The sequence below is a fragment of the Sciurus vulgaris genome, assembly GCF_902686455.1.
Source record: "Sciurus vulgaris genome assembly, chromosome: 7".
NCBI lineage: Eukaryota > Metazoa > Chordata > Mammalia > Rodentia > Sciuridae > Sciurus > Sciurus vulgaris.
In genome coordinates this window covers 53,468,307-53,495,563 of record NC_136467.1, presented here as the reverse complement: position 1 = coordinate 53,495,563, position 27,257 = coordinate 53,468,307, and the positions used below count along the sequence as shown (strand labels likewise).

Here is a 27,257-nt window from a genome sequence, read left to right as displayed (position 1 = left end):
GACCTAAGTAAATAAAATTTCATTTAATGTGGAAGGGGCTGTGTTACTTATGAAATCTATGGTAGTTTCTCTTCTTCATCTGACTCCCTACCTTTTAGGAGGTGTTATATCGCAATACATCCTACTATCATTTCCAGGTGATAGGCAAGAATTCTTACCAGTTCATGTGTTATTGCTTTTTGTTTTCTTTTTCTTTTTGAGATGGGGTCTTGCTATATTGCTTAGCCTGGACTTAAATTCCTGGGGCTCAAGTGATTCTCCCACCTCAGTCTCCTGAGTAGCTGGAATCATAGGTACACACCACTGTGCCCAATATACATGTTGCTTTTCAACAATTTTGATAAAATATAAAATATGGAAAGAAGGACTTTCAGATATTAAGGACTAAATAAAATATTACATTAGAAAGAAAATCTCAAAATTCATATAGTATCCTCCTAGAGGTAAATATTGTTATGTAGGATATAGTTCCTTCACCTAGATGTGTGCTTACGTATACTTATATTTTCACCAGAGTCTTAGTCACTTATTTTTTACACATACAAGTGAGATAGAACTTACCTTAGAAACAGCAGGGCAAGAATCTCTTCTAACTGTTTCTATTCCTTTTGCATCAAATACTGGGTCCTTTTGATCCAGTGTTTCATACATGTAACCTACATATCTCTTTTTTGTTTGCAAAACACATGGTAAATATACCTATAATGAAATTAAGAAAATGTCTCTCAATAACCATTTTTCCCACTGTGATTTTTATTTTTATGTCTTTCTGTTCTCTTTTTCTCAAATTTCAATTAATAAAAAAATCATAATATGACTTAAGGTACAATGAATTAATATTAAAAAACTCAATAAAAAAGCATATAAAATTAATTATCTTTACTTCTTTACCACTCACTACTTTTCTGGCATTACCAATTTTGCTCCTACCTCAATTAACACTGCTCTATCAAAAGTTATCAATTATATCTTCTTCAACAATTTAAATTAATTTTCTTCTACATATGGCACAAATTTTAAAAAGTTATATGAGAATATACAGTGAGAAGCCTCTTAGCTTCCACTTCCTCTTCCCTAGAGGCATCCTATTATTGGTTTCCTGTGTATCCTTACAGAGACAGTTTGAGCAAATGTATGTACAGATATGCTCTTCTTCTCCTTACAATGGTAGCTTACAATATACAACATTCTTCACCATGCTTACTTATTTTAGAGAGCACTCCATCCTGATATAGAAACCTCATTTTGTTTTCTGTAGTTACAAAGCAATCTACTGTATGGGTTATAATTTATGTAATCAGTTACCTCCTATGGGTCATTTAGGATGTCTTTTCTTTTGGGGGTGGGTGGGTGTTGGGAATTCCTTTAAGTGGAATTCCAGGATCAATGGTGTATCATGTATTCTTTTTTTTAAAGTATTACGAATTTAGACCTTTCCCTCGTACCCAAGCTTTTTTTTTCCCCTTTAAAAAATATTTAAATATGTCTTTTTTGAGACAGGGTCTTACTATATTACCCAGGCTGTCTTTGGATCCTTGGGTTCAACTGATGCTTCTGCCTCAGCTTCTGAGTATCTGGGACCACAAGTATCTGCTACTGTGTCCAGCATGTTTATTTTTTATTAATTGATAAAGATTTTATGTATTTATCATTTTATATATTTATCATATTTGTACTATGTAAACACTGTGGAAATGTCCAAGCTTTATTGATAATCACACTAACTGTAAATGACCCAACTATCCCAATTAAAATGCAGAAATTATCAGACTAAATGAAACAGTAAGAATCTACTATAAACTATTAGAAAGCCACTTTAAACATAAGACATCAGTTAAAAAATGGAAATAGTTATACATATTAACAATAATCCAAAAGAAAGTCAGAGTAATACATTAATATTAGAAATATTCCTTCAAGAGAAGGAACATTATCAAAGATAAAAGTATCAATTAATCACGATGATACATAATCCTCAATGTGCATGCCCCTAATACAGAAACCTTGAAATACATGAAATTGAAACTGACAGAACTAAAAGGAACTAACAGGCAAATAATTCATGATTATAGTGGAGACTTTAGCCCCTCTTACTATCTGAGACAAAATCAGTGAGAATATAGAAAGCTTTAAAAATAGTATGAGTTATGTTCTTTGACTAACTGTAACTAAATTAAATAATAACAAAAAGAGTTCTGGAAAAATCCCCAATAACTGGAATTTAACACACTTCTAAGTAACCTATAGATCATTATAACTGAAGCAAATGAATGATGACAAAGATATCAAAATTTGTAGCTAAAGCACCATTTAGAGGGAAGTACCTTTCAAAGCTTATCAACAAAGACTTATTTAAAAATCAATGTACCAAATTTCCAAATTAAGATAAGAATATATACCAAACCCATAGAAAGTGGAAGAAAGGAAATAACAGCGTAGAAATTAATGAAATAGTTCTTCAAAAAGTTCAATAAATGAATAAACCTCTAGCTAGAATGAACAGTAAAAAGAAAACACAATTACCAATATCATAACTGAAAGTGACACTAAAGTTCTTATAGATATTAAAATCATTATAAGGAAATATGAACAATTCATGTCAATAAACTTGACAACGTAAAAGAAATGGTCAATTCCTTGACAACTGACCTAAGAAGAAAATATGAATAATGTAGTACCTATTAAAGATGTTTAATTTATAATTAAAAACCTTCCTCCAAATAAAATTTTAACTTTCAGATGGCTTCACTGGTGATTTCCACCAACCATTTAAGGAAGAAATAATTGTATCCATCTTACACATTTTTTCTTTCAGAAAATAAAAGAGGGAACACTTATAACTTATTTAATGAGGGCAGCCCTTCTGGTCCTAAAACCAGGTAAAGATAATACAAGAAATAAAATTATAATCAATATTCACCATGAAGAAATGAACAATTCTTAAATGTTAAGTAGTTTTGCTGTTCTGTTTAGGTCTATGATCTATTTCAGGTAAATATCTGTGTACTCTTCAGGGAAGATGTGAGTCTTCTTTGAATCTCTTGGTACAATTCTTGCTTCACAGTAGGTAATGACAAGGATTTGAGTAATTTTTTGATTCTTTTCTCCCTCTTTCCCTATCTGCCCTCCTAAATTAATTACTTCTAAGTATTGCCCATATTCTTTCTCAGTATCTCTTAAATTATTCTTTCTTTATTTTCCCTATTGTTACTTCACTAGTTCAGGCTCTACGAGCTACAAGTAGCATTTCTGGTCTTGGGAGTCTCCTGTTCCCAACCCATCTTATACAACACTGTGAGGCCAAAACTTATCAAATAGCTCTGATATCATCACTCTCTTATTTGATAACTACTGTGGTTTAAATGTGTCCCCTCAGTGGACACAATTCAGATGTTGCAAATGTGATGGCATTCACAGGTAGGGCCTTTGAGAAGTAATTACATCATAAGGACTCCTTCTCTCATGATGGGATTAGGTGCCCTCACAGAAGAGCTTGACAGTTGGAGGTTGCCCCTTTGTTGGTCTTTTGCCTGCCACCATATGAGGATGTAGCAAGAAGGCCTTTACTAACTACTAGATGCTGGTTCTTTGATCTTAGACATCCCAGCTTTCAGAGCTCTGAGAAACAAATTTTTGCTTCTTTATAAATTACTCATAGCAACACAAGTAGACTAAGACAATAACCTCTGTTAATAAAATTTAAACACTTTAGTTTGGCATTCAAGATATTCTACAGGCTGGTCTCAATTTCATTTGTTCCAAATTCATTTCCTGCTACGCTATATTTTCTAATTATACTTTCTCATCCCTGTATCCTTCTATCTGCCATTTTTTTTTATATATATAGAATGATTGCAGTCCCATGCACCTATTGAAATTCTAAACTTCTTTTATTTGTGTATGATGCTAGGGATTGAACCTAGGGTCTTGCATATGCTAGGCAAACACTGTACCATTGAACCAAACCTCTAAGCCCTAATCATTTTTCAACATTTTCCCCATATGGAGTCTCCCCATCAAGATCAGGAAGATACAATTCCTCCTTCATTGCGAGTGTTCTTTTCCTTTAGTACTGGGGATTGAACCCAGAGTGCCTTACCCCTGAGCTACATCCCCAGTCCTTTTTTAATTTATGTTTTTAAATTTGAGACAAGGTTTCACTAAGGTGTTGAGACTGGCCTCGAACTTGTGCTCTTCCTGTCTCAGCCTCCCACATCTCAGGGATTACAGGTGTGTGCCCCCATGCCCAGTTTTTGTGTGTTCTTACATTGCTTAGATTACTCTCATGAAATTTTGTTAGTTGACAGATTACACATATGTATGTATATAAAGATTATAAAGAGATATATAAAGATTATAAATTACCTATGTACATATAAAAAGATTTTATAAATATATACACAAAATCTTGGGGCTGGGGTTGTAGCTCAGTGGTAGAGCACTTGCCTAGCATGTGTGAGGCACTGGGGGTTCGATTCTCAGCACCACATAAAAATAAATAAAGGTTCATCAACAACTAAAAGAATATACATAAAATCTTTCATTTACTGGCTCTAAGGAGACAGGGCTGTGTGTTATAATTCTTTGTATTTGACACAAACATACTAAGGCTAAATATATTTTATATAGAAAAAAAATTTGATATATAAAGGGTAGTGAAAAGAATCAAAAGTCCCTGTGGCAGACTGTATTTTGCAAAGAGGATATCTCCCATACCACATGATCTTCCTATGATGTTGTCATTCTTCCTATTAATAGAAGGGGTTCCTTATGTCTAGAGAGGCTTATGACATGGTGTCACTGTGAGACTGTTTATAAAAAGCAAAACAGTTTCTGTCTACTTCCCTTTGGGATGTTCACTCCTAGAACCATCATGCTGTGAGGAAGAACAAGCAGGTCTGAGAAAAGGCCATGTGTAGTTAGTTCCAGTTGATGTTCCCGCCTGCAGCCACATCAACAACCAGACATGAGAGTAAGCACCCTTCAGATGATTTCAGCCCTCAGCTGTTGAATGGATGACCCTCAGCCACTGGTTAAGTTACACTCAGCCTTAAAGTCTTCCCAGCTGAGGACCTAGACATGGTCGAGCAGAGACAAGCCAACCCAGATGCACCTTTTCTGAATTCCGGAGTCGAGGTTATTTTACACCATTAAGTTTGAGGTTCTCTGTTTTACAGCAACAGAAACTGGTACAAATGTTTGGAAAAACTCAGAAGTCTTTAGAAGGTATGTGACTTTTATACATGATTATTGGTATTATATTCCTCTTACCTTTTCAAATTTTAGTTTCACTGGTTTAGGATTGGTAGCGGTTACAGCTTCAGCAATTTCTTGACCAATCTTAAAAGACTGCTCCTTCGTGGCTCCTTTCAGTAGCACAAACATACTAAGGGAATTAAAAATGTAACAGGTAATGAGGAAGTCTATGTAACAAAAATTTTGTCAAGAATAACTTTCTTGGCTAATACTGTCTAAACCAAAAAAAATCCCTGCCCCTTTACTCTTTCTTACTAAATTGCTTTCTATCTAAGCTTTCCTGTTTATCATACTTTCCTGGTATTTCATGGTATATACATTGTTATAGAACTTTAAAGATAGCTAGTATTTCTAACTTGGCTCCATAGAGACCAGCTCAGATATCATAGCTGCTAAGAGGGTCCTGAATCAAAGAACAGAAAATTTGGGCTAGAGATGTAGCTCACTGTTAAGAGAGTTTGCCTAATGCATGTATGAGACCCTGGGTTCAATCCCTAGAAATGCATTAAATACACACACGAGGAAAAGGAAAATCTACTTGTGATATGACAGGAAATTTCCTTCTATTACTATCCAATTAAAAAAGGTACACATATATTTTGTAATCTATGTTCACCAAAGAATAGTTAGAAAGTGCTAAAAGGCACCAAGAAGAACACAGCCATCTATAATTCTACTGTTCAGAAAAAAGGCACCGTGAACATTTTGTATTTATCTGTAAATTTTTTTCTCATTTATTGTCACAGATCATATTAATATGGTAACTTTCTCTTAACATTTAATGGTATATTTTGAATATTTTCCATGTCACTTAGTTCATAAACATTATTTTTATAGTTGCACTGTATTTATTCAACAATTAACCAAACTCCTACCATTGAAAATTTAGGTTGTTATTCATTTATTTATGCTAAGATTTCATGTAAAAATTACTTCACACATCTGTGATTATATTCTTAGAACAAATTTCCAGAAGTGAAATTTCTGGGCAATTTATGTATACTAAAAATGGTTTTTGAAAAATACTATCAATTTCAGAAAGGTATTTCTGATGTACAATTCCACAAGCAATGTATTTAAGTCAAGAGGGAAGAATCTGGATTAAATTTTAATATGGATTAAAAACTATCTTAAAAGAATTGAAAAAACAAAATTGACAGATATTTTCTTCTAATTTAATCTAGTCAACTTTATATTTCAGTATATACTGCAATTTGAATACCAACAGAAATAACAGCCAATAAATGTAGTATTTAAGCAAGAGAGATTATACAGTTCATCTCCACTTATTTTGGTGGAAACAGAAAACAGGTAACTTAAAACATGACTAAGATTCTTTTTTCTGGGGTTAGGGATGTAGCTTGGTGGTACAGCACTTGCTTAATAACATGTGTGAGGCCCTGGGTTTGAACTTAGAGAAGGAAAAGCTCTTTTGGTTCACAGTTTCAGACCCTGATCCATAGGATAAAAAAAAAAAAAGAAAAGAAAAAAAAATGGAAAAAAGAAATTCTTGTTTTTAGCCATATAAACTAATCTTATGTCTTTTAAATGTTCTTATACTAGAGGCAGTACTTGTCTTAGAGCCAGCAGAGTTTGCAAAAAGGAATGATTTATTCAGATTTGCTTAAGTTCCTTAAAATAAAAACTGTTTCAATTTGAATTAATTTTAACATTCACTAAGGTACAAAAAAAAAAAAAAAGGCCTTGAATAGCTAATTATTACCTTTAAGCTAGGCTATACTCCGAAATGCTTGAAGTTTTTTGTACTTTCTTTTTAGGCACATCTGATGTTCATTTATATTTTACTAGAGCATTATAAAGTTTCTTTTGCATACTAGGCAAGCACTCCACTACTAAGCTTACATCCCCAGCCCTAAATTTTCATTTTGGAACATTATTTTAAAAATCAACTTTATTGAGATACAATTAGTTTGTAATAAAATGAAAACAGTTGAAATGTACAGTTCTATGAATCTGATATTATGGCAGCCAAGCAAACTTCTCCTACCACAGAATATGTTTAAGTACCATAAGAATCAAGATACAGAACATTTTTATCATCCCCAAAAGGTCCCTTACATACCTTTATACTACTCCTGGCCTCAGGATTAACATGACTTGCTTCCTGTTTTTATATATTTGTTTAACTTTTTTCAAGAATTTTATATAAATGGAATGATATGGTATATTCTCTCTTATATCTGGCTTCTTTCACCCAGCACATCTTTGAGATTCATTCATGGTGTTGAAGTAACAGTAACTGGTTTCTTATTTTATTGTTGAGTAGTATTCCATTGTATACATTGGAATTAATACATTATATTCTATTGTAAACAAATATACTGCCATTTGTTTATTCATTCAACCTTTGATGGACAAATGAACTGTTGGCAGTTTTGTACTAATATGAATAAAATAACAGTAAATATTTGTATATAAGTTTCTGCATAGACTTATGTTTTTACTTCTCTTGGATAAATATTAAGAAGTGGAATTGCTGGGTCATAGGTGAAGGGTATGTTTAATTTCATATGTGACTGCCAAACAGTTTATGAAAAATAAACATTCAGATGCAATGATGAATGCAAACATTTTAAAATTAAAGTGTACACACACGTCTCTAATAATGTCCCAGAGCAGGCAAAACTAAACTATGTGTTAGTCAGCTTTGTATCACTGTGACCAAAATACGCCCCCCAAAAAAACTTAAAGAAAAGCTCATTTTGGTTCACAGTTTCAGACCCTGGTCAGACAGCTTGATTGCTCTGGGCCTGAGGTGAGGCAGAAAATCATGGTAGAAGGGTGTGACAGAGGTAAACAGTTCAGCTCATGGCAGCCAAGAAGCAGGGGGAAAGGAGAAAATGCTGAGGACAAAATATACTCCAAATGCCACACCAACAGAGACCTATTTCTGTTGTTCAGCCATGCCCCAACTGCCTACAGTTTTCACCACCTCTCAGGAGACCATTAAAACTATTAATCAATCAAATGGATTAATTCACTAATGAGGTCAGAGCCCTCATGATCCAAACACTGTACTTCTGAACATTGTTGCATTGTCTAACACAGCAGCTTCTGATCCAGAGATAAGTGCTTGCATGGGGTGGTGGAGTAAGGATGAGGTATGATTACAAAAGGGGAAATGAGAGAACTTCTGAGGGCAATAGAAATGTTCTGGGTCTATACATTTTTATACTGAACTATATGCTGTAAACTTTTTTGTTAAAATTTAACTCAATAAAAGTAATAAAATTAAAGCTATATGTAAGTGTGCATACACACACACAATAGGCTGTCCAAGCACACTTCATTCTTCACTTTACCAGATGGGATGACTGACCACAGCATCATACACATACTTCTAGAGTAGCACTCATTACTATATTCTCTAATTTTCCTCCACTTCCTCTCTCCTAATTAGAATGCTTGCTCTTCAGGGACAAATATTAGAGAATATATACCATACAGTTTCATTTAAATAAAATTCTTGAAAAATAATTTGTTTATATACACATACATATCTTAAGTTATTATTAAAGGGTATTATATATCTGAGATTTTACCCAGTGTTAGCGGGTTAGTGTTAGCGGGTTTGTTAGTGGCTATGCTGTTTTGGACAATTTGATTTGGTGTCAAGCTTTAACAGAGCTGGCCCAGGATCAATGAAAGTTTTGGGTCTCTTAGAATAAAGAGACTAGCCTAAAAAAGGAAACAATGTTTTAAGCTGGTTGTAGTGGCACATGCTTGTAATCCTATCTGCTAGGGATGTTGAGGCAGGAGAATTGCAAGTTCCAGGCCAATCTCAGAAACTTAGACCCTGTCTCAAAATAACAAATTAAAAGGGCTGGGGATGTAGTTCAGTAGTCAAGTGCTCCAGGATTCAAATTTTTTTTTTTTTTTAAATGTGCTTCTGTTTGTCACTGGAGTTTTCAAATGACTTAAATAACACTTTTTGAGTTAAGAGGTTGAAATGTACATTTAGAGCGACGATTTTCATGATACAGGGGCAATGAGTGGGGACATGGGAATCACCTAGGAGGGTTTTCTTAATTATACTCAAGTCAACTTCCCAAGAGATTGATTCTAGTTCCCTACCCTGGAGGTGTGTATCTTGTCAAAAGTATTTTGCTATCCTGCCTAAGAATCACTATTATAGAGAGCTTCAATCACTGATAGTCATAGATCATATCCCACTGGATGGGATAAATATAATTGAGAACCATTATTACTATACAAGGTGCTCATTTATTACACTTTTCACATGGACAATAAAGAATAACTGCTTTAGAAGAAAAGTACCCTTGAATCCTTCTGATGCTCTTTGTTAACTGATCTCCCTTATTAAGACCCCCAAATTGTTTATGAATCCTAATTCTTGAAAGCAGAAGACAACAGTGATTCACCATCACCTGTTAAATTTCCTGCATTCTAATGAGGCAACTGAACCTCAGAGAAGACAAGTAACTTAATTGCCATGCAGTCTGCTAGAAATATAGCTAAACTGAGAATTCATGTTTTCTCTTTTAGTTGAGAACTTTTATCACTCTACCAAGCAATACCTATTATCCCTAGAACAATTTCTCAATCTTCTATCCTCACACATACAAAAATTAAATTTAATAAGAGAAAAGTAATTACTAAGAAATAAAATATTGTTGGATAGGTTTGAACACTATAGGACCAAAAACTAAACAACCAGATTTTTTTTGCACTTTTAATAACCTATTTGTTCTCTGCTAGGGTGATGTTACTGTTAAGTAAGTGGCCCTTACACAAATTTCAAAAACATTTGTTGAATGGATCAGGTAATGAATGATGATCAAAAGTTCTAATAACACTACAAATAATTTCGTTGAGTCATAAAATACCTGTGAAATGTGATGCACAGAGAAAGCACCAGTGAGGAAACAAAACACTAGGTACCAATTTATGGCTCCATTACTGACTAGCTGGATGATCTTGGGAAATTTTCTTACTCAAGGAAAATTTTTCTTAAGCATCACCTCAGGCACATTTTAAGACCTCCTAAGGTTCCATCCAATAGCATATAAACTGCTGGCCTAAAAAATGTATCAAAATCTTCTTCTATTTCTGACATTCTGTAAGTCTCTGAATTCTTAAAGATCTTAAAGGGTACATAACATAATTTACCCTTTTTATTAATTTACCCTTTATAATAATTATTTTAAAATACAAATTCAGTTTCAGCTAAATAAGAGGAATTATTCACATTAAAAGCAGTTTATATGTGTATATGGTTTGTTTACAGATCACTATCTCTTGGCCAACCAGAATCACACTAACTTTTAATTCTGTGTGTCACAACTGGCATAAACAGACCTGAATTAAAACCCATAATTTAAATGTTTAGCTTTCTGCTCTTCCCAAAATATTTTATGAGGAATTATTCAAGGTAAACAATTTTATTTTAGTAGTTTTTATTTTTCTAGAACATGCAGCAGAAGTAGTTTCATTGAGCAATGAAATACCCAAAGCCAAACTAAGGAATGGCTTTCAATGAGAAACCTGAAGGAGTATGGATCATTATGGGTTTGATAATTTGAAACTATTCCCACTGTTTGTAATAAAACAGGCACTATATTAAACAAGGTCTTATTCAGCATTAATATGATAATGCTGACTACATGTGCATTTTAAAGAACTGGAAAAAATTAAATGTTGTTTAAAGATTACTTATAAAATATTTTTAATGATTAGGAGCGTTATCACCTATTGCTCTGTTGTACTGTAAAATGATCAGGGGTCCTGAGGCAAGTGCTCTTAGCATATCACACTGTCCTAAGTTCTCAATACTAAAAAAAAAAAAAAAACAATTCAGACCCCCAAAAATTTGCATATCACCTTTATTCTAAGAAGAATTTTAATAAGTCACACAAAAAAGATGTTACATAAGTAAGTGAGCCCCAAAAATTCTTAGAAAGAAAGGAAGTAGTCTGGTGTTAGTAATTCACAATTTAAAAACAGTTTTATTTTTTGTCAGTCCATGAATAATGGGCTTGTGGAAGTCTGTGCACACCAGAATCAAACTGAAAACTGTATTTTTCTATGGGCATTTCTCCTAGAAGAAGGTCAACAGATTTTGGAGCCTAATAAAAAGTTGTCACAGTTTTGGCTACTATCCTTTGAAAATAGTTTTAATTATTTTAAACACAACTGAGAGTTTCTGCTATGTAAGAGAAATTACTCACATTAAAAGTAGGTTTTTTTTTTTTTTTTTTTTTAAAGTAGATTAGACTCCTGTGTATGTGGTTTGTTTACAGATCACTATCTACTTGGCCAAGAGCTGCTTGGATGAATGCTAGAATCTTTACAGTCTGATCTCAGGGTGCTTACCCTTTTGTCTCTTAAGATCGTATCTATAAATCAGGACCTGTATTAACACTGATCAGGAGAGCATAACAACTGGCAATCACTTAAGTAGAACTTTATTTTAGGTCACCAGTAAGCCATTTCAAACACTAAAATGAAGACATGAAAAGATGCAAAAAGACAACTACAAAACCCAAATTCATTACCTGTCAGTATCGCCATATACAACCCTAGCACCCCATTTCTTGGTATCATTCACCAGTTTAATTGCTCGTTCCAAGGTCTCTCTGGCTTTGTGAACAATACTATCACCAACCTATATGTATAAACACATTGGACATAATTTGTTAACACAGTTCAGTATAAGTCAAAAGACTATAACATTTAAATACTTTAATTACTAAATATTTCTAGATATGAAACAAAATAAAATAGCCATGAATGTCATCATTCTTTCTACAAATATTCAATAAAATAAGATGAATTTAAAAGGATCAATCAACATGTAGACTTTCCTTTGAGTGTTGAGGAGAACTGCTATTAAAAATAAATGGAGGGGCTGGAGTGGTAGTTCAGTGGTAGAGAGCTTGTCTAGTATGTGTGAGGCACTGGGCTTGATTCTCAGCACTGCATATAAATAAAAATAAGGTCCATTTACAACTAAAATAAATAAATAAATAAATAAATAAATAAATAAATAAATAGGGGCTGGGTGTGGTGGATCCCAACTTTAAAATTAGCCTCAGAAACTTAGCAAGACCTTGTTCCCAAATAAGAAAGGTCTGGGATACAGTTCAGTGGTAAAAATCCCTGGGTTCAATTGCCAGTACCAATAAATAAATAAGGAAGGAGGGAAGGAAGAAAGCAAGCATTCTCTTTACAATTTTAAAACAAAAGCTATATAATTATGACAACCTTATAATAGCAATAATTATTAGATTCCTCAATTTTTACTTAAAAATTTGAATTATCTGAACTAACTGTAAGATTGAATAATACTTAAAAGGCTACTCAAGGTTGTATTACAAAGTAAATATTCAGTATATGAACAAAGGAAGAAATAACAAAATTGGCAACAATCCTAATTTGGATTGTAAGTAAAGATCATGAATTCTATTCTTGAGCACATCAGAAAAACTTCAGAATGTAAATTATAACAATACATTAAAAAAAATGTTATCTAGTTAAAACTTAAATTTGAATATTAGGTTCAATCTGTCCCCTATTGTGGCTTTCAAAAAGAAAACTTCTAAATATGAGGGCAAATGGCTAGATGGGTAAGCCATCCTAGAGTCAAAGTCAAAGATGTTTCTAAGATATACACAAGTAATACATAAACATTTATTTTAAATGTCTAATACTGCTTACTCTGACCCATTTAACTTACACCTAGGAGGGTACACTGTGCTATATGAGGGCTTCAGCAGTACTAGGGGGAGGTGAAGAAGGAAGAACCAGTAATTAAATTAACAGATTCTACTAGTTTGTGCCATAGTTCCTAATTTGAAAATATGACTACATTTAGAGATAAAAGATTTAAAAAGGAAAATAACTAGTATTACAATTTAGGCAGTGGTTGGAATCCTCAGAAGTCATAACAAAAAAAGTAAAGTAGCTGGGGGAGGTGGCAAATGCCTGAAGGGTGAGACAGAAGATCACAAGTTCAGAGTCAGTCTCAGCAATTCAGGAAAGCCCTAAGCAAGATTCTGTCTCAAAATTAAAACTAAAAAGGGCTGAGGATGTGGCTCAGTGGTTAAGTGCCTTTGGGTTAAATCCCCAGTACCAAAAAAAAAACTCTGGGAAAAAGTTAAGTAACAAGGTTGGAAAGAATATATGTCATATAGATATCATTATCATAAGTATTAACAGTATTTTAGAAGAAAAATGTAAACACAATTTTTAATTTATGAAAGAACAAATCAGTGATAATATCTGAGACAGAAACTTTAATCCACAATTATTATTTACATTATTTATTCTCTATATTCTTATAGGAATTCTTGCTTTAATAGTGTCTTTCTTTCTCTATGATAGTCCAGATGTAGCATTTTTTTTTTGGTGTGATCTTGACATATCAAATATTTGATTCTGTATTCAATGAAGGAAAGCACATGACCACTGTCAATAATCCATCTGCCTTTTTAAATGGGGCTGATTAGCTTCCATATTTACTTCATTGGTGGAAACTTTTCACTTATTCACTAAGAGGTCTTTCTGTGATGTTAGATTCTTTCTCCACTTATGATTTCATGTGGATGTTAACACCACATTGTACTGTTGTGTAAGTTACACATATTCATGGTTGTTAGCCTCAGAATATCTGAGAAGGCTAGGATCAAGAACACATATGTTACGCAGTACCACATTAAGTAGTGGCACGCTCCTCGTAGAACTCTACTCCTACACTTCCACTGTTAGTTCAAAATTACCCCAAATTCTGTTTATTCAAGGGTCGAAATACTTATATATTTTAAGAGAAGTATTTATGTTTTAAATATGTCCCCTCAAATTCATGTACTGGAAACATAATTCCCAATGCAACAGTGTAGAGAGGTGAGATCTTTTAAGAGGAGATTAGGTCATGAGAACTAAGTCCTTATCCATGGGCTAATGTCATTATTATGGGAGTGGGTTAGTTATTGCAGGAGTGAGTTCCTGATAAAAGCATGAGTTTGGCCTCCTTTCCTCTTCCTTGTTTTTGTATGTGTTCTCTTGTCCTTCTGACTTCCACCGAGGGATGATTCAGTAAGAAGACCCTTGCCAGATGTATCCTTTGATTTATGGACTTCCCACTCTCAGGTATTCTGTTACAGCAGCACAAAATGAACATTTCTGCATTGTTTTGTTATAAAAATATATTAATAAACAATTTTAAAATTCAGAGGTAGGGAGTTAATTAGGAAATGAGGAAATGGCCTAAAAATTTTGATATTCTTGTTCCACATTAGTAGTATATCATTTTCTTTTTTTTCTACTAGATCATATAGATTAGTGTTTTTCAAATGTAATAATATTAACTACTAGAACTAATAAAAGTATTTTTATATTTCCTAAACCTATAGAAACATAAAACGATATAAATTTCTTATTGCTTATAGACTTTACAGTATAATTATAAAACCAAAAGATCTATCTAGTATGAACAAAATCATTACCCAAAAATTCAAGTTAATAGTATTAGTTTTGGCATTATGGACAGTATTTTACTACTTGCAATGTGAATATGCCACTGCCTGTCTTGCACAGGTTTTTGGAGCTCACTTTGCCTATTGTGAGCTATGTGGGGATTCATTCTTCCCTTGCTTTTCTACTATCTAACCACTATAAATCTGGTGTATCACTATATCCTCTGGCCTTCTTTTGGCAAGAGAAGGTCATTAACATAATGAGTTTACACTGTTCTTTTTTCTTACTAGTAAATTATTATTCACTGTATTGTGTTCATAGCAAAAAAACATTTAAAGAAATTTGTCTTATTCTATGAAAAGTGTCTTTCAATTTCCACCGAGCACTATAAAAGAAAGGTTTTGCCTCATATCTACTGGCACACTAGTAAAAACGGAATGATTTTTATTCTGATATTCAGAGAAGTCAACCTATCTATAACGAGATCTCTATTTAGCACAAGTGAAGGAATTTAGTTTCAAAACTGTAAACACCATTATAAAATTGGCACTGCAACCTAATGCTAATACATGGATCCAGATTATGTAGAAATATATATATATATATATATATATATATACACATGTTAATCTTTAAAACTATTGCTGAAATAAAGACAGTTTTCATAGAGAAAACTCATAAATTCTCAATAATACTAATGTTTATAAGAATTGGCATAAAAAACGATCCTATATTATGGAAAAAAGCCCCTTAATCTAAAGTTTCAAAACAAAATGAAATGCTTGAATTAACATTCATTCTTTTGATGCTGCTTCAGTCTCTTGAAGATACTAGGGATAGACGTCACTTACCTCAATACATGGCATTCTCCCAGAAAAATTAGCAGCTGTATAACCGAATGTGACATTTGCTATCAGCTTTAGTCCTAGCTGACGTGCGTTGAGCATTCGTGACAGGGCTCTGTCTTGCTTGTACGTCTTCATCGACTGCTTTACCATGAATCTAGTTTTCAAAATTTCTTCAAGCATTCTTGGCAGCACACCCTTTCTTACTGAAGGCTATCATGAAGGAAAAAAGATATGTGTAAAATCCCTCAAACAGTATAGATTTAGACAACTAAGAAGGAAACACAAAGTATAATAATTGCCAGTGTCATGAATTGAAACATGCTAACAATAGAATGGCCATATGACTAGTGGCCAGCAATACAAAATCATCACATTCTATTTCTTTTGAAGAGGATTTTTCTCCTAAAAGGTTCCTATAATGTTTATAAATCTAATGGATCACTTCTATGTGAGCTGAGAAGCCTCCAGGAAGGAGGATGTCAACTAGTGCATAAGTGACCACACAAGTTCAGAGGGAAATGTTGTTGAAAACTTTGATAAAAACCCCCATCCTTCCAGAAAGACACATGGAACTTGTATCACTCATAAACAACCTCAGTTTTTAAAGATCTCATCCTATTGACCCCACACAGTAATCTGCATGGAACTCCATTTATCTACCTTGGAAGAATGATGAGCTGGGTTGACTCTGCTGACATTCAAACCTGCAGTTCCAGGGACTCTAGGTATTTCAAATCTGATGCTTAGACCACTAAGCCATCCCCTCCGGCCTATATTTATTAGCAATCTGGAAGAGGGGATGAATAGTGAAGTGATAAAATTTGTTGTTGCCAAAAAAAAAAAAAAAAAAAGAAAAAAAAAACCATTTGTATTAATCAAGACTAGGGAGAATTTATGAGAAAACTCCAGTAGGAATGAAAACCACAAAACAGTATTAACTTTGATGATTCACAGACACGTGCAAGACTATACATGTTGAATTGAACAATTAAAACCTCGGGTATGGGATAATCACACTCTTGAATATTAAAAAATGTTTTCATTATGCTTTACACATTGGGTCAAATGTAGATGTAAATTTTAAAATGCTGTTAAAGAGAGATAATAAATATATATGTATGTATGTAGGTATATATGTTTTATATATATATATATATATATGATAATGACAACAAATTCTAACCTCTAATTCATATGGTGTACCTCTTAAAACAGCCATAATATTTTAGGATGTATTATAAAAAGAACAGGGACCAAATAAGCAGAAATGTGTATGATATGGTAATTGATTTCTACATGGGGAGAAATTTAATTAAAAAATCTATTTTCGTGACTCTAAGTACATCTCATTTCCTATATCAGACCCTGGAAATACCACACTTTGAAAATTTCCAAAAAAGAAATATACCATGAACTCTCAGTAAAAACTGTCCTCATATTTAAATTACTAATTGCAGTTTAGCATTACCTCTAACTAAGAAAGAATGATACTTCTGATAAATACACCAGGATGAATTTGAGAGTTGGCGGGGTCCACTGTACAATCAATCACCCTGCTTCATGATTCTAGTACAGATTCTCAGCAAAGGAAATAGAAATGAATGAAGTGGAATAAAAGAGGCAATATAATCTTCTATTTATCTTTAATGATTAATTTAAGAGGAGTTCCTTGGTTTCTTTTGAGGGAAAATAAAGGACAGAAAAAAGGGGACCCTATTACTTGTTTGGATGTCTTCTTAAAAATGCAAACAAGAAACATTAGAGTGTCATGTTTAAGGTAGTCTCCATTTGATTTAAAATATTGTAGAAAAACAATTAGTAGACTGTATGTGGTAAAGCAACTTAAATTTTTGTAGGTACCATCTTTTGCAACTGAAGTCTGCTAGATTCTTATAGGGAGCAGACACTATGCATGTGTATAAATTTATTTCTTGCAATATTGCATTTAATGCAATTTAACAGTTAAGAGATTGTAAACCTAAATTAAAGCAAAACAATATGACTTTTTTTCTAAAGTGATTTCTTAGATGATTCCTTTATCTTTGACTTAATGAGATAAAATATTCAAGCAAACTTTGTTTTCAATTCTGTGCCAACAATTTTGAAACCACTATTAGTTCTTTAAAAGTTAAGGCATATTTGATTTCTTTCATTTAGAAAAGAGTATTACCTTGACAAAAGCTATTCCATTGGGGGACACTGTGATATCATGCCTAATCTGGTAAAGTAAATCTGGAGGTACTTTTAGAGAGGTACAGCCAAATTTGAACTCATCATACCTGTTAAGAAAGAAAATATTAAGCAAATACTTTCTCAAATCATAAAATAGTTTTTAGGCAATTTTAGGAATCTTTCTAATTCCATTAGAATTCATTTAAAAACATCAATTAAACATCAATTCATGTACTTAGCAATATGTTTACTTGCCTTATTACCAAAAAGCAGTTCTTTAAGTATTCATAATTTACTAAAAGGACATTTCTTAAATGGTACTATATTAAAATCTATGGTTAAATCTATACTGAAAAACCAGATTTCAATTCAATCTATGATCACCTTATATTAAGTTCTTTAAAGGAAAATTTAAACAAAAAGATTATAAATTACTTCTCCAAATTCCTTTAATGAAAAGACAGGATTATCAATACAATTCTCACAAACTTTCTCTATAAAAGAGTGAGTGTATCATAGACTAAAATCACACCGGGGTCTCAAATACATAAAAATCATTATAAAAGGAAGACTGTATTTCTTGGAATTCAAGAATAATATCTATACCTTTGAGATTTAAAATGTTCTCATGTAGTCTATAAAATTTCATTTATACAAATTAATAAAATCCACAATTTAACTTTTTAAAAAATCAAAGTCTTTCTTAGAAAGAGGATGTGATAACTAGAATTATAAAATCATAATCCTCAAACTGTTCTACTAAAAAGTGATATATATCATTAATTAAAAATAATTTTCATGTTAAGATAGACCATAGATATTCATATAGATAAAAAGGTGCAAGTTGATCTATCTATTCATGATCCTCTTCACATGAGCATCCTCCCAAGAAGCTGAAGTAATCATATCATGATCCATGTCAGTTAGTAAGGCAACTATAATGAATGGATGAGTTGTGCTACAGCCCATTCATTTATCTCACAGGACAATGTGAAGCATAAGGAGATACTCAAAAGAAATTTTAGTAAGAAGTATAAAGCACAACAATATAACTGGAAATATGAAAAAGCCTTACTTTCCCAAGTTCTCCACATGGCCAAGGCAAGTTGAAAAACAGTAGTTGTATGCAATCACAATAGAAGGATATAGTGATTGGAAATCCAAAACAAGAACAGAGTTGCTATAGAAGCGTGACTCAGGCTCCATAATTAGGGGAACACACTGTGGTGCTCTCATTTGGGATCTTTGTTGAACACTAGGTGTCACAGGAATATAATTCATTGGTTTAGCAATACGCAGCATCATTGATTCCACACGGTACTGCAAACAGGGAGAGGTGAGAATTCAGTTTAAATACAAATATGTTGATCATCTGAATATATGACAATCATCTGAGGATGTTTTACTCTTCAGAATAAGATTGCATATATTTTTTTTTGTTTACTTTACCTCAGAGTTTACATGTAAATCCTTTTCCTAGTCCTATAACTAACAAAAACTATAAAGTAAGCCAATGATTCACAAAAAAAGAAAAAAAAAAAAGATGTAAATTTTGGAAAGACAGATACAATTAGATTTCTTTTTATTTTAAAATATAGCTATACCTAAATAAGCAGATGTAGAGAGAGCTGTGTAGTTTGACAATTTCATTTAAGAAACTGGTCAATAGGGCTGGGATTGTGGCTCAGTGGTAGAGTGCTTGCCTAGCATGTGTGAAGTAATGGGTTCAATTGTCAGCACCACATAAAAATAAATAAGTAAAATAAAGGTTAAAAAAAAAAAACAATTTTTGACTTCTTTTTTTTTTTAACATAGAAACTGGCCAATAATCTTTGAGAAGTTTATTGGGAAAAATTAGAGAATATGAGTTGTCAGGAGACTGGAGAAAGATATATGTTATTTCAGTTTTCAAGAAGAAAACAGAAGGATTTCTGAATTGGTCCCTAGCAAAACTGGACCAAGTAATTACTGATTGTAATAACCACTATTAAGTAGAGAGTTTGAGGAATTATAAAAAAGAAAACACTCAAAAACAAAACAAAACAAAACAAAACAAACCTGGTACGGGTTCACTGAAATATTCTCATGTTTTTTAAAATTTTTATTCTTTTTAGTTGTAGATGGACACAATACCTTTACTTTATTTATTTTTATGTGGTGCTGAGGATTGAACCCAGTGCTTCGCATGTTCAAGGCAAGCACTCTACCACTGAGCTACAACCCCAGTCCCTCATGTGGTTTTAAGGTGTCTTTGCCTTTTATTAAAAGTCAGTACACTCATACATTGCTGCTGGGCTTGCAAATTAGTGCAGCCACTCTGGAAAGCAGTGTGGAGATTCCTTAGAAAACTTGGAATAGAACCACCATTTGACCCAGGTATCCCACTCCTTGGCCTATACCCAAAGGACTTAAAATCAATATACTACAGTGATGCAGCCACATCAATGTTCATAGCTGCTCAATTCACAATAGCCAGGATTGTGGAACCAACCTAGATGCCCTTCAGTTGATGAATGGATAAAGAAACTGTGATACACACACACATACACACACACACACACACTGGAATATTACTCAGCCATAAAGAATAAAAAAATTATGGCATTTGCAGGCATATGGATGAAATTAGAGAATATCATGCTAAGTGAGATAAGCCAATCTCAAAAAACAAAAGGACGAATGATCTCACTAATAAGTGGATGATGATACATAATGGGGGGTGGTGGGAGGGAGGCAAGAGTGGAGGAAGGAGGGGCTGTATAGAGGGAAAAGAGGGGTGGAAGGGGTGGGGGAAGGAAAAAAATAACAGAATGACTCGAACACCATTATCCTATGTAAATGTATGATTACACAAATGGTACACCTCTACTTCATGTACAAACAGAGAAACAAGTTGTACCCCATTTGTTTACAGAAAAAAAGAGCTCATATAGTCTCTAAAACTTGTGAGGGAATAAATAAAACAGATTACAACCAATGAACAGGTAATGCTAAAGTAGTTAAAACTCTACTTCTGCTATATTTACTGATTTGGTGGACTGAGGAATATCAAAGGTAATTAAAATAATCAAATTTAAGGCTTTTATAAGATAAAGGAACTGAGTGATTAACCTAGTATTTCTGATGCTTAGCAAAGTGTTTAACAAGACACAGGTAAATAAATATTTGTTAAACGAAAGCATGAACTTATTTTCAGTAAAGTGTTTGATAAAATATCTAATTATATCCTTGGGAAATTAGTTACAAAAATACACATTAAATTGCTTCTAAAATCATATTTTTCTTTAACATTTTAAAAACATTATATAGACCATTTATATTAATTTTATTTTTACATTAAAAATTTCTATTGGGATTTGGAACAAGTTAAAATTAGAAATGTAAAACAAGAGGTAGACTTTCTTTGCTGATTCCCCAGTTCTAAGGGGCATTTCTAATGACACTAACAAGATTTGATTATCTAGTTATTGATTAGTTGGTATTAGTTTTAAAAAAATGAAATCACTTCAAACACCTCAAAAGTAAGTATATCACTTAAACAGAATTTTCAAGTGTACAAGAAAAATTGATTACCTACCTGTGAACCCCGTGTCAATACATGTAAAAACTGAATGCCAAAAAGTCTAGCCATTTCACTGGTTTTCCCAATCAGGTCCAGCTGTTCTAACATCTGGAGATTTCCACGAACACGGCTAACATAATGATCAACCATTTTCCATCTGTTAAAAAAGAATTCATGGTATGAACATTAGGAATAAAGCTGAACACTTGAAACTAGTACTATTTTCTGCCCTAAACCTACATTATAATTAAAAGTGAGGTCACTCCAGGTAAGAGAGGGTCAAGATATGAGCTTTTAAGTAAACTATGTTAAACATTATAAAATTTCAGGCTAGGATTATGGCTCAGTGGAGAGTGTTTGCCTAGCTAATGCATGAGGCCCTTGATTCAATCTCCAACACCGTAAAACAAACAAAAACAAAAAAAGAAAATTCCATGTATTTTATGAGCCTAAAACCTAGTAGCAATATACAAAATTTATACTAGTACTTGTTATTAGGTGGTACCACCAAGGATAATTATTTTTAATATTTTGCTTGATGTTGCTCTATTTTTATTATAAAAATTAATATTCCCGCTCAGGTATCACTGGTGATTATACAATAATTATTTATCCTACCTATAGGTTTTTGAAAAATATGTTTTTTAGTTGTTGATGGACCTTTATTTTCATTCATATGCGATGCTGAGAATCGAACCCAGTGCGTCACACATGCTAAGTAAGTGCTCCACCACTGAGCCACAACCCCAGTCCCCATCTATAGGTTTTTAAAAACATAAAGTCTTCGTGTTCAGTGTAAATACTAGTTTAAAACAGCAGCATTTCTTGTATTCTCTTATGAAAAGATAGTATTTGGTGACAATTTAGAACAAACAGAAAAGTAACTTTAAATGAGACAATAACTACATGGGATAAACATATTTCAAATCAGTATTTTCTATGAAAATACAAAGGTTCTATTCAATAGCTTAAATGTTTTTTTAAAGATTAAACTCTATCTTTCTAAAGTTTTATTTTTATTGACGCATTAATTACATATAATAGTGGGATTCATTATATCACACTTGTACATGAACATAACATATAATTTGATCAGTCTCATTCCTTATATAGCTTAATTTGTTAGATTTCATTCCTCAGTACTTCCCCATGTTCTTCCTTCCTCTCTCCTTCTTGATCCCTTTCCGCTACTCTATTGGTCTCCCTTGTTTCTGACAGATCCCCTTTTTATTCCTTCTTTCTCTCTTTCTGGCTTCCATATATGAGAGAAAACACTTGACCCTTGACTTTTTTAGTCTGGCTTATTTCATTTAACATGATGTTCTCTAGTTTTATCCACTTACCAGCAATCAACATAATGCCATTCTTTTTTGTATCGGCAGAGTTACACTCCATTGTGTGTGTATACCACATTTTCTTTATCCATTCATCTGTTTGTGGGTACCATAACTTGGATATTGTGAATTGTGCTGCTATAAAGCACTAGTATGTATATACCATTATAGTATGCTGATTTTAGTTCTTTTGGATAAGTACCAAGGAGTGGGATAACTGGTGATATGGTCGCCCCACTTTTTCTGTTACAAACAAGCAAGCAGTAACAATAGCAAAAAGCCCTTGCTAAATACATAATAGGAAGTTAATTTAAGACTATATTATTAAAATATAAAAAAAATGACTCAAGGGTCTATTATTAAGGGTAAAATTCATTCATTTATAGATTTAACATTAAAGTATGTTGCCATCTTTGCATGGCTTTTACGACAATACAGTCACACAGTTTTAAAAGTTAAAAAATCTTTTCCTTTGATACATCACTAATACAGATAGAAAAATCAGAAAATGAATGTGAAGGAAGAAAAGAAATGAGCCAATTATCAAAATGGCAGATAATAACAAGTGTTACAAGGATGTAGAGAAACTGGGACCCTACTAACACTGCTGGTGGGAATGTAAAATAATGTAGTTGCTATGAAAACCAGTCTGGCAGGTTCCTCAAATTGCAAAACAGAGTTACCATATAATCCACCAACTCTACTCTTAAATATATATCCAAGAAGAAAGAAAAGACTTCTACATTGAAAAACTGAATGCTAACATTCAGTGAAATATTAATCATATGCCAAAAAAATGGAGACCCAAATGTCCATTAGTTGATGAATGAATATATAAAATGTACTATAACACCATATAATAGACTAGTATTTGGCAATAAAAAATGTACTGATAAGTACTATAACAGATAAATCTGAACATTATACTAAAAGAAGCATGTCACAAAATATCATATGTGATTTTGTATTGAATTGTTCAGAATAGGCAAATTCTATGGGGACAGAAAGTAGATTAAGTGTTGCCTAAGGAGGTGGGCCAGGATGGTGCATGGTTTTGGTGCCAGGAAGGATTTGGAAGATTAGAGGATAATGGCTAAGTGATGCAGGGTTATTTTGGGGGTCAAGATAAATATTCTAAATTAATAATGATGGTTGCACAACTGTGAATATACTAAAAGTCATTGAATTATATGCTTTATATGGGTGAGCTGTAAAGTATACATATTATTTGAATAAAAATGTTAAAGACAATTAGCTAACATTTAAAAACATCCTAAACTTGAATACTAAATACTTTAACAAAATAGAAACACTTTTTTTTAATAACTTGCATTTTAACCTAATATATAGTGATTATTTCCTCGTATTTATTTGTAGTTATGAAATATACTAGAATATAATTTATCACTGAACGCTTGTTATTGAATATCCTTCATTATAATAAGTAGTGCTGTGAGGAATATTTTTATAGATAAGTCTTTGTACAAATGCTTATTTCCTTAAGATAGATATCTGAATTTGTACAAATCCTTGTTTTCTTAACATAAATTCCTAGATTTGGTCAATGTTTTCAATCCATAAGAACACAATTCTTTCCAGAAAGGATTTAATAATTTACATTCATAGTAGTAACGATAAAGAGCTTGTTTCCTTGCATCTTTGTCAACATTGAGGGTTATGATTTTTAGTTATTACTAGTTTGCAGGCAAAAAAATAGTATCACATGTTAATCTGCATTTTTGTTTCAGATTAATGTTACTCTTCGACAAAACAGATTTGCCAAATATAAGTGTGGTATAATGCATTATGTATAGATTGGTTCCATCCCTTTAAAATCAAATGAATTTAATGGCTCACCCCTTCTGTAAAAGGAATTGGTGGAACTGTGGAATAGTTCAGAAAAGCAGATACATTTACACTTTGCCCTCTCTCTGGACAGAGAGTAAACCCAGAGAAATAAGTCAAATGAGACACCAACATTATTTGTGAAAAGGTCAGATGGCACACAAGTATTTTGCATTTATGAACGTAAAACATGAACAGAAGTGTAAATCAAAATTAGCAAGGTTTATTAGAAAATTTAAGAACAATAAACATAAAACATGTAAGAGCCTGTCTTAACAGACAATGACACTGAATATGAATGTTCTTTGAAAACAAAAGGGAATGATTCAAGAGAATTATCTATTAGAGTACAATGATAAAAACTGGAATATGTTGGAAAATAAATTTATTTAATTCTTTCTGCATTGTTTCCCACATCCTAAAGTCCTATTAGTTTTTATAAGACATTGATTGTACAATGTTTTTGTAATTCATGGTACAATTAAGAAACATAATCAGCATATTAGAAATAAATTACTTTAATAAGGTAGATGATTGTGTACTTATTAAGGCCAGTCATTTGTACGCCACATATAAGGTAGACACTTGAGTATTTCAGCTGTTTAGATTTTTTCCCTTAACATTTATGGTTCAGGTCCTTTACCCATATTTTTCCTATTCATTTGAAGTGTACAATATAGTTTATACATAACCATTATGTTGAAAATTATTTTCCTATGTCGTTAGCCCTTTAAATTTGTTGATGTTGTCCACTGAGATACAAAAGATTGGGAAAATGGTAAAAAGTTAGTCTATGCACCTGGTAAATACTATGTATATAAAACTGATTAGCTGGAAGTAGTGGCACACGCCTTAACTCCAACAGCTCAGGAGGCTAAGGCAGGAGGATCACAAGTTCAAGACCAGCCTCAGAAATGTAGTGAGGTCCTAAGCAACTTAGTGAGACCCTGTCTCAAAATAAAACATAAAAATGGTCTATTATTAGAGTTTAAATAAATGAACTTAATACTATGTATTTTAAAAGAAATATTTTTATTAGACTATATATAATAATGATGTACACACATACATACAATCATCCTAAGAGATTTTTTCATTTTGGTTGAGAGTGTAGACTTTGGAGTTAGTCTTTTGTTCTAACCATGGCCTCCATCAGAAGTCATTAGGTGACTACAGGCAAATCATTTAATCCATTAGTCCCCAGTTTTAATGTGCAAAACAGGTGTAAAAGCGAACACAATACATGTAGTTGCTATTATCATATAGTAATTACTATTTCCCCATTTTATTTGTAATCCAATTCTCTATCCTGATAAGAAAGTTATACCAATGAATTATTTATTTATTGGGAATCTTGTGTATACTAAAGATTTTATATGCACCATCACATTTCTCATTTCACTTTATGAGGTAGAACATTTTAACATCTTTGCATTACAGATAAAGAAATGGAGGATTACTGTGAGGTTAACTGTTACAAACCTACTACACCAAGGTTATGAACCTATTATATCAGAACCTGAACTATCGGTCAAAACAAATTATGAATTTGCAGGCAAATGGATGAAATTGGAGAATATCATGCTAAGTGAGATAAGCCAATCTCAAAAATCCAAAAGGCGAATGATCTCACTGATAAGCGGATGATGACACATAACGGGGGGTGGGAGGGGGGCAAGAATGGAGGAAGGATCTACAAGATGGCAGATTAAGAATAACTGCCCTAATGAATTTCTAGTATCACAGTAAATTAATTATTTCTTCATTAAGCCAAAAGTAGACCCATTTCTTGTTCATCTCATCCTATATTGATATTTTCCTTTCCACTGACTGGTAACCAGGTAATATTACCAATTTAAACATACTTTATCTTACATAAGTAAAAGTTATTTTAACAAGGGATAATTTATCTTTAAATTTATTCTCATACAGGTATGAATATAAAAATACTTTGAAAAATTTTTTGAAGTATGTGAGCTTTTTACATTACAAATTAAAAAGTGTTCTTTCTGAAATAATATAACTTTCATTACTATTTTCTAGTTCTAACTACTAGTCACATGGTATACATTTAAAAAAAAAAAGTATGGATTATTGTGGCCCTTAAAAAATTACAATACAGCAAAGCTAACTTTTTTAGGTTTTTTCATTGCTATTAAATAATTATGCCATCCTCCTAACATTTTGTCTGAGTCAGTTGTAAAGAGCAAATACAAGTTTTTATGTGGAGAAGATGAAGGGAAAGGTAACTATAAAGCATCAATTAATCAGGCAGGCCTGGGTACTAATGAAATGGGGGTACTTGGCACATTCTAAGGGTACAGGGTATTTTTTGACTGAACATTTGGGGAGAAGGTAAAAAAAGACGATAGAACAATTCCAAATAAAAACTCACTTATTCTTAACTTTTTCTAAAGATTAGCTCTACAAGTAGAGGAAAAAATTTATTAGATTACCTTCTTGAGCTATACACATAACCCTCTGTTCCCAGGTCATAGCTCTAGCTTAGAAACTGAAACTCTTTAATAACTATGCCTTGGATGACAGATGAAATCAAGCTGGTATTATGAGTTCTCTAGATCTATAGCATTAGAAATTAGAAAAGGTTTTATAGGCTGATTTGGGAATTTTTTCATGAGATATAACATTGTTTTATGGAAAAATGTATTCTAAAACCCTAACAATAATACTTTGGGAGAACATAACTCATTCATATCAATAAGGAGCTTCAAGATGACCAAATCTGGATTAAAAAATAAAATATTACAACAATTAGAACATTCT

The 27,257-nt window shown here is 32.5% G+C and overlaps 1 protein-coding gene and 1 long non-coding RNA gene across 2 annotated transcripts in view; one reads left to right on the top strand and one right to left on the bottom strand.

Moving 5' to 3' along the window:
- The window catches only part of REV3L (REV3 like, DNA directed polymerase zeta catalytic subunit), a gene marked incomplete at its 5' end in the record, with an annotated part of 184,534 nt that overhangs the window by 21,723 nt on the left and 135,554 nt on the right, over positions 1-27,257 (bottom strand). The window contains 7 exon segments of the mRNA XM_079149104.1: positions 562-699; positions 5,272-5,386; positions 11,793-11,902; positions 15,564-15,770; positions 17,731-17,839; positions 18,808-19,052; positions 21,310-21,451. Coding sequence (XP_079005230.1) covers positions 562-699; positions 5,272-5,386; positions 11,793-11,902; positions 15,564-15,770; positions 17,731-17,839; positions 18,808-19,052; positions 21,310-21,451 — 1,066 coding nt within the window.
- LOC306666879 overlaps positions 1-27,257 on the top strand; it is an 89,547-nt gene that overhangs the window by 11,143 nt on the left and 51,147 nt on the right. The gene's annotated exons all lie outside the window — the stretch shown is intronic.